The sequence below is a fragment of the Lupinus angustifolius genome, unplaced genomic scaffold, assembly GCF_001865875.1.
Source record: "Lupinus angustifolius cultivar Tanjil unplaced genomic scaffold, LupAngTanjil_v1.0 Scaffold_11_50, whole genome shotgun sequence".
In the NCBI taxonomy this organism is placed as follows: Eukaryota; Viridiplantae; Streptophyta; class Magnoliopsida; order Fabales; family Fabaceae; genus Lupinus; species Lupinus angustifolius.
In genome coordinates this window covers 7464-17015 of record NW_017718545.1, presented here as the reverse complement: position 1 = coordinate 17015, position 9552 = coordinate 7464, and the positions used below count along the sequence as shown (strand labels likewise).

Sequence of the window (9552 nt, the reverse complement as noted above, 5' to 3'; positions counted from 1 at the left end):
TTATATTCTAAACTTAATAAAATGAAAATACTAAAGTTACTTATCAAACTCGAATCAAAATAAAGCAATTTAACAATTATTTTGGGTTGAATTATTCAAGTTGTGAAACTGACTTTGATTTAATGCTAAAAGGATACGGTTAAAACAAAAATTGTATATGTTTTGTAAAATTTGAAGGTTTCAATGTTGCTTTTATATTTATAATCAAATAGTCAATAATGGTATGCACCATGAATGTAAAAAGATTTTAATGAATCACTCCACAAGTATGTTATAACCAATTATTTATCTAGTATATGTTTATTTTAGTTCTAATCGACAAAATTAACTTGTAGTTAAATAGATTATAATTTTTAGCGTGTGATTATAAGTTCATAGCTTGTAGTTGATTGAAAACTGAAATAGAGTTATTTATTGAAAATTAATTATCAAAGGTTTTATTAAATAACTAATAAGGTGTTTGTCTAGTAGTGTAAGACTATGTTAAATTTTCAAGATAACCAAAAGTCAAATATTCGATTCTTGAGAGTGACAGTTGTTGAGAGAGACAGTCATATACCCCGAAAGATATGTGAAAGAATTCCATACAATTTTTTTATTATTAAATAACTAAAAACATGTAATATTATATCTATTTGTTTGTATATATTAATTGATTATTAAATTATATAAATTAACTAATTTATAAATGTAATTATTTTCTATAAGATATAATTATGAGTGTGATACCCATATATTATCAGTGTAAATATTTATAATAATGATGTGAAACCCGAACCAAGTGTCAAACCAGAAGAGGTCTTATATTAGGTTTAACCGGTTTAAATGGTTAAACTGTTTGGTCTGACCGGATGATTTCATACATAATTAGTAATTTTTATCTCTAAATATATAATTATATATAAATGTAAATTTTTGTATAATTAATAATCATGTATAATTGAATATCTTTCTCATCTTTTTTTGGACTGAAGTAAAATAAAATATTAGAGTAGCGTTTCATTTTTTTTTTAATTTTTAAGTGAACCGTCCAATTTACTTCCCGGGTTAATCCGGTTTAACCGGGTTTAACACAGTCGTACTGGAATTCCGGATTCAAAGTGGTTCAACCCTCAGTTAAGACGGTAAACCAAACTCATTTTCAAGTCCAGTCAACGATCAAACTGGTCGGACCGTTCAGTACGGTCCAGTTCTCACAATACTGATTTATACACATTCAATACATTATTCACCATTCATTTGTATTATTTTTTTCTCAATTGTCAATGATAACTAAATATAAATGATGAACAATATAAAAATTTATATACTATCAGTACATTTTATCTTTTGCTCTATAATTATTATCTTTTAATGCACCTAAGTTAGTGTGAGAAATATTTCTCTCTATATATATATATATAGTATGAAAAAATATGTTTTTTGAATTCATTGGATTTTAAGGTAATTAATATAATCTGACAAAATTTTAAAGTGTAAAATGAGAAAATGTTATTGTTTCTAAAAAATTACTTGAAGTAAATTTCAAAGTTAGCCTTAAAAAGTTACAAGCTCAATTTCTAAAAGTTGTGAGCTCTTTCCATCTTTTTTGTTTACCGACCAACTTTATATCCAAGCTGATAAGGAAAAAAACTAAGTAATGATACTTAATAAGCTACTAGCTAGTTTTGATATGTAGCCACTTGTTGAGACTATATACCAAGTTGGGAACAAAGAAACCTGTTCAGTTCAAGTATAAATAGATTAAAATTAAACTGAACTAAATTAAACAGTACAAGTTTATTTGGGAGACTCGTTAATGTATAATTTGCACTGGTTACAGTCTAAGGAATGATACATTCTTGGTGTAACCTACTGCACAAATAACTATAATCGTAAATGGTGATCAAAGCAGGTTAAGGGTAAAAAAATCTTTATTGTCTCTCTTTCTTTTCAATTTAAGCTGAACAAGATTATCAATATAAGCTGTACAGACAACAAATCACCTCTAAATTTACAAACTCTCAAGCAAATCAGCTTATTTTTGACGGAAAAATCATTCTGAACCTTACCAGGAAAGATCCTACAAGAAGAAAGAAAACAGCATACTTCAACATTTCCCAGCCAACTAAACTTCCCCATCCTCAATATATCAATGTTCCTACAAATTTTTTGGAACGGTAAGACACTCATGTGCTCAATAAAACAGCATAATTTAACATTTCCCAGCCAACTGAATTCAGCGTCCTCAATAAATTCCATGTTCCTACGAGTTTTTTAGATTGGTAAGACACCCCTGCGCTCATCGTTTTCATTTTTCACGTAAGATCATTTAGTCTCAAGGGCTACTAACAATGGTTTGTAAGTCATTCTTGTCTGATATTGGGAGAACTCATTTCTGTGCTGTAAAATGAGTCCTCCTGATTGATTTCATATACATCATCATCCTTCTCATCTTCCCATTTGATGATTTCCCTTATGTATTTGAATGCCTCATCAACTGAGGCACGATCCCTAGCTCGAGTTTGCCCGACGAATAACTTCTGGCCAGTTATGGAATAATAAAGCTCCTTGAACCTCACAGCTATGTAGTAATATGCTTGTTGTGCTAGAGCATGATAATTGTGATGAGGCCTCACGGGAGAAAAGTCCCCAAACCACTCACAAGTTGACAGAGGAGCTTTGTTTATCTTGTCCTCAAAGGCATCATACTTATTTAGCAGAAGCACGAAAGGGGTATCTTTAAAACAAGGATGCCTAACCAGACTCTTGAAAAGATCTCTGCTTACCAGCATTTTGTTTCGAAGCTCACCGGTACTATTAGGCCACATCTGGTCGTAGTCACTCAGGGCAACACAAAATATAACCACCCTCACATCCTCAAACATTTCCAACCATTTGCAACGGTCATGTAGTCCCTTTGAATTTATGCAAATCAGTTGATATCTGAGCCAATCACAATGATAAGGTGTTAATAACATTTTTCCGAAGCATCTAAAAATAAGAGAAAAGGAGACTGAAGATGATGAATGTACTTAGTCAAGGGAGGTGGATTATCATTATTGTATATCTCGGACATGGGACTTCTATCATCAAATGAGAAATCCATGAAGGCAACACCATTACACTGAGTAACTCCTTCAGCAAATATAATATCCTTTTCAGAAGGTTCATACTCATTGCTTGATATTTCTATCGCCTGTGCAGGATCGCATATGACATATGATTAGAAATCGAGATAACAGAACACATAATGGAAGTCAGTATATTTAGTCTGTTCCTTCAATATCAAAGGATAAAAGAAAATCGAAGACTGAATTTGAAGGAAGCTAGTGAACTCCAATTCTATTTAAACCTAGGCGCACATATTATTATATCAGAAAAAAGTAAAATACTTATTACATCATACCTGCAAAAATTAGGTAGACCAGAGGGTAGAGTTATGCACAACTTAAGACCATGAATACAATATTTACAGGATACATCATATATCCTTTTTAAAGATTAAGCATAAGCAGTTCTTAATCTTCCATCCACACAAAAGTTACCAAACACCACAGAAATGATGGATAGTGAATATCCAATTGTAGGCTTTCAAGGACGGTAATATTAATTTGGGAAAAAAATATTTATTAAAATATGCACTAAATAATTTGTGAAATAAGGATTGACTGATGAAACTCACAATTTCTCTATCTATTCCTATTTAATTTACTGTTTTTTGATACCCAGTATCGATATTATTTCGAGGTTAAATGCTTAGAAATAAAAAGAAAAAAAACTAAACAATAATTGTACACACGAACATGTCCCTTAAAAGCAAATTCAATATTATAGAGCAGCAATAATTGCACAGATATGTGCTTCACATTGATAATGTAATGGAAATCAGCACTCAACATTTACTTTTGGTGTTGGACATTTTAGTGGGCTGCTATTTCACTGATTGGGATACTGAATCAAATGCTGAATGCATACTCAAATGCTAGGCTAGCCGTTAAGAAATAGTATATGAGAATTCCAAATAACATTTTAGTTGCTCTATTCAGTGTTTGATGATTAAGGATCTCAAAATCTTAACATTAGATACTACCTTAACTTGAGACATGCTAAGGACCCCTAAATATATGTTAGAAACACCTAGAACAATCACCCGTTACATATATTAAAGATCTGTGGCTCGTTTGAAGTTACAAGAAGGTACATAATTACTAGCTCAAAAAAGGTATTGAAACATTGGTGAGGTCCTTCAAATTTGACTAACAATAGGAGAATCACAACGCTGGCCCTACATACGATTGCTGGAAACCGCTCCTCAGATTTTTAGATGAAGTTCTTTCTTCTACTGCAGATTCTACTTGACCATTTCCCCTTCAGTTTAAGAGAACAAAAACAGTGTATTTTCAAGCAGTGTCTTCTGATTCATTTCCCAAGAAGGCATTTTCTTGCTAACCAGCAATTCTAAGGTTGTGTTTGGCCACACTTATTTCTAGACTAAAAGCTCCTTCCGAGGACTAAGGAGTAGCCAGAAATCAAAGCTTTGAAAATAAAAGCAAAAGTTGTTCTCAGTTTCATATTTTGTCTGACTGAAAAGCTCCTCTTAAGCTGAAAGCTGCTTGGCAGTTTAATGTTTTTCTAAACTGAAAAGCTCAATTTTTCTATGTTCAATTTTCATCACTCTCACTTATTTTCCATCAATTTCTGAATTCTAAAAAAGAACATACTAGATACTCTCAATCAACTTAACTAATTTATATATAATTAATAGAGAAAACAAATTCTTTAAGGAAAGTTCAATGATTAATCTCAACAATTATTTTTGAGTAAATACCTATTTTGGTCCTTCAAAATTTAATGTGTATTAGTTTGGTCCCTCGAAAATTGAAAAAACCCAAACTGGTCCCCAAGAATATCAAATGTGGGTCAAATTAATCATTTTTAACATGTTTTATGACACTTGATAGGGACTATTTTGACTTACATTGACGATCCTTGAGTACTAATTTAGATTTTTATTTTTTCAGGAATCAAATTGGTACACGCGAAAATTTTTAAGGACTAAATTGAGTATTCAATCTTATATTTTTTCATCAATCTCACTCATTTTCCATCAATTTCTAAAAGAAAAAAGTTACTGGAGATACTCTCAACCGATTATAACAAATTTATGTATCTCTCTATATATAAACAACCAAACAACCCTTTTTCTCACTTTTAGTGTTTCAATCATATTAGCTGTTACCAAGCTAACGAAATGAGAAAGTATAGGGTGAAATAATAGTTTGGGAAAGCACTAAAGCCAGATATGCACTACATTAAGGGAAAAATATTTAGTTGTAATATTTGGAGGCACTAGAGATAATCAAATAGATGAGATACAAGAAGAAACAAGGGAATACTTCTCAACAAAAAAAATTAGGGAAAAAGAAACAGTGGAGACATACCCGATCTAAGAAATATTTAGCAACATCAGGAAAATTATGCAATTCCTCTTTTCTCTTGTATGTTTCCTGAACAGCATGGTCTCTCCAAATCTCATCCACCATAGGAGCATATTCCCGTGTAGCAGCAGGGAAAAAAGCCTCCAAATCTCCCGTGGCCATAATCTCCAATAACCAATTAGAAAAATGCTTGAATCTTTGATTGATTGAGTAAATGGTTGGCTTGTTTTCGTCAGCTTCTGTTTCTGCTAAATTCCAGAATGAGATTCACTCACAAAACTACAGATTTTCCAAATATCTTGAGAAAAAGTTAGTTTGCAAATTGCATCATCCATAAAATCCACAATATAGAAAATAGAGGCATGACAATTGCAAACTACAAAAAATGTTACTTAAAAAGGCAAACGAGCCAATATAACAGTTATAACATATTGCCTTGTAGAAAATAATACAACATTAATCAAGCTTTAATCCTACTAGGTGGGGCTGGCTATATGAATCGAACTCTTACCAAGACAGTACACAACCATTAAAAGGACCTTAATATAGTTTTTTAAAAATGTTTTAGATAGAGCACAATGGCATAATTGATCAATGTAGTTGACCCACCTATTGATCTAAGCTTGGCGGTTGTTGATATTATCAAATTAGATTCTCTTCATCATCATAAAGGTTCAATATTGTTAGACCACAGATAAAATGAGGCAACTGAAGATAATTCGATGAGGTTTAACATTTGTATTGGACCAAATTGTGAGCATTTATTATATTACTATGCACTAAATAAGTTTATTATCCCAAAGCGACCTTTATTGGTCATATATAACAAGTCTGTCCCTCAAGTCCTCCCCCTTCCAGCATAACCAATGTGGATTCTTCATTAAATGTTCCAATTGGACAATAATTTGGGATAAACAAATTTAGTATAACTACAAGCAGAGAATTTACATAGCATTAAGCATCACTTAAAAATAAACTTATTTTGTGCCTTTTCTATCCGGACAGCGGGACAGGTATAAAAGGTTACCATCAAGTATAACTTCAAACAATATACGAACTAAATATGAAAAGATTAACAATTCCATTTTTCTCCTCTTCTAAACAACCATTATTTAGTGATTTGAGGATAAATAAAAAATGCCCCAAAAAGAAAGGCCAATGACACTTCAACTTTTGAGCAGCAGAAATAACATCACATAGAGTGAAGAAAGGCAAGAAAATAAAACTTTACCTGGTCCAGATCCTTCGCCATCTAGTGAAGTAGATTGTTTCCGTGCTTCCTCTTCAAATTGCTCTCGACCTTCAAGTAGAATGCTGAGATACTTGTACATATTGCTTTGAATCATCAGCTTGATGTCTTGCACCTCTTCAGTAGAGAACTTGTTTCCATATAAAAATTTGGCCTGTTCCATGGATAGGCGAAAAGATTATTCTCATTAATGGAAGTAAATAAGAATCATGAAAAAAATTGGTAGTTTGGTATTGTAGAATAAACACCAACAACCAAGTCTAGGTCCCACTAGGTGGGGTTGGCTAAAAAGGGTGACTTTATGCACGAGATTCCCACTTACTGAGGTTTGGAAGGGTAGATGTACGCAACCTTACCCTCCCAAGAGAAGAAGCTATTTCCACGATTTGAACTTATGATTTCTTGGTCACAAAGTAACAACCTAATTGTTGCGCCAAGGCTCACCTCCTAGCATAAACACCAGCAACAGCAACAACAACAACCAAACCTTAATCCTACTAGGTGGGGTTGGCTTCATCGTTTGAACAATGCCATAATACTCTATCATAAAGTATGTTCATTATTAAAGCATTGATCTCTAAATCTTTCCTAATAGTTTCGCCGTTGGTTTTTCTTGGTCTCCCTCTTCCTCTAGAAATTGGACTAACCTACATTTGATATACTCTCCTTATCAGAACTTCTAACGATCTATTCCATACATGTCCTAACCGCCTTATTCTACCATTTTTCTACAATAGAAGCTACTCCAACTTACTCCCTAATATGTTCATTTCTAATCACAATTTATGTATAAAAAAGAAAGAAAAGATAGTAAGGCATGCATAGATATTATCCATGCTAAAGTACTAAGCAAAACATAGTTATACAAAATGTGTCAGACTGTCTGTCCACGCGTGTACATGTACAAAATGTGTTAGATTGGCTGTCTAATGAACATTGGAATAAGTATTCACTTCTCAACAAAATATACTTTAATTTTTATAAATAATACATAGTTGAAATTTAATTTTAAAGTTTACAAAAGAGCCAAATGGTCACACAGGGGGAGTTACATATACAGTCACACTCAAATGCAAACACAAAGTGAATAAAGTGGATATTATTATGAGGTATCCTACGCATAGTTCCACTTGTAACTGAAAACTCTCCCGATTCAGCACTATTAAGGATGCATCCAGTGTACCCTACAAAGGATATGGTATTATTGTGAAGTCCTGCACAGTCTTCTCAATGAAGAGATACACAATTGTAGTCAGCCACAAATAAAACATGGTTTCCCAAGCTATCCACCTTCATCAGCTGGGATGAAGTACACTTTTCTTGGACCTCCAAAATAACAAATCTAGTGGTTTGCCTCACAAGATGTGAATAGCCGTAATGCCTCTTTGCAACTAATAGCCTACCTTCACATTCCACCAAATAAACATTTAGTGGATATTTTTCAATATCTGTCAAGTTAGAATTTATAGTACTAGGTAACGAGAGTAGTACTAGCATTCAGTCAAAATCGCAAAGCAATAGGAGAGGCCATGCAAGTGGAATCAAATCTCTTGGAGGAAATAAAACTTAGGACTTTGGTCTTAGGAGGGAGTTCAATTCCAAACCTGGAGGAGGGATTCAAAATAAAGAGTTTAAGTGGAATATGAATGACCAACCATCCAATGGGGAAGAAACCACGAAAGGGCTTGAATGGTTTGTAAACATTATGAACTTTCTGGTTTGCATTGTTGAAAAGTCCAAATTGTGAACAACTATCATCTTTGGGCAATAGCCATGGGGTCTCTGGGACCCAAATGTTGGACTTGTTGGCAGTACAAGATAGCCACGGCCACGACCATGACTTGCACAGACTGCCGAATCGAACTTGATATGTTATCGACAAACATTTGCAGAATAGAGCTCTATGATGTCCACCGGTAGCTTTGACCAGTCTCAGATTTCGAATTTTTTTCTTATGATTCTCCATTTCCATTGTAAATAACAACACAAGAGTGTATAGAGATATAAATATTAAAGCAACTAAAGATGCAATGGAAAAATGACAAAGATAAAGAACTTAAAAGAAAAAGAAATAACTTGCACTAGCTATTTCTCACGAAGATGATAAAATAATGTAGAGCACAAAGAATTCTTACACTCAGACAAAGAACAAACAAGTTTAACAGAATCCTTATAGGATCTATAGTCTATTTAAATTTTGAGAAGTTTGGTTTGGTTTCATCATATTATAATGATTTCATGAGGATATAGATGCATGTATAAAAATGGCATGTAACTATTTTTATTTAATTAGTGGATTTTACAGCTGGATTCAGCTACGCATATATGTTTAAAATGGTATAATTATTTTATTTAATTGGTGTATTTTACTACTAGGTTAGATTGAATTCATATTACAATAATTACATTATCTATCTACATGCATATATGTCTAAAATGACATGTAATTATTTTGATTAATTACTGGGTTCTGCTACTTGATTTCGTATTACAATAACTAATTATTGATATATATGAATATATGTATAAAATAGTATTTAAGTATAGGTTTACTAGTGAACAGGTTGAAGCATTCCTGTTTGCTTCGAATGTGAACATGTATAAAGTTTGTCAATTTTGTATATATATTCATGATGCAATGTAGTTAATAATAACAAATCTAAAATCCTTAAGAGAATAGTCTACTGCATCGATATGAACTATTGTAACAAGCATCCATAGCTCTAAGAACAGACCATGTAAACTATGACTCTTCAATCTTCACTAAAGCCATTTGTTCGGAAAATAGGAAATCAGAAGATGGTGATCCAAAACAGCCAAACCAAAGTTAACACACACAGAAAGGCACAAAAACTTACAAACTTGAGGCACAAAGGGGGGGGG

At 32.7% G+C, this 9552-nt stretch overlaps 1 protein-coding gene across 2 annotated transcripts in view; it reads right to left on the bottom strand.

Annotated features, from left to right (window-relative positions):
* Nucleotides 1-1903: 1903 nt before the first annotated feature.
* LOC109337837 (extra-large guanine nucleotide-binding protein 3-like) overlaps nucleotides 1904-9552 on the bottom strand; it is an 11066-nt gene continuing 3417 nt past the window's right edge. The window contains exons 5-8 of one of the 2 annotated variants that reach the window (XM_019574909.1): nucleotides 6652-6823; nucleotides 5424-5668; nucleotides 3015-3178; nucleotides 1904-2925 (exon numbers count right to left, since the gene is read on the bottom strand). In XM_019574909.1, coding sequence (XP_019430454.1) covers nucleotides 2346-2925; nucleotides 3015-3178; nucleotides 5424-5668; nucleotides 6652-6823 — 1161 coding nt within the window. In that variant the 3' untranslated portion in view covers nucleotides 1904-2345. The remainder of the gene's footprint in view (nucleotides 2926-3014; nucleotides 3179-5423; nucleotides 5669-6651; nucleotides 6824-9552) is intronic. The other variant, XM_019574910.1, reaches the window with a different exon arrangement.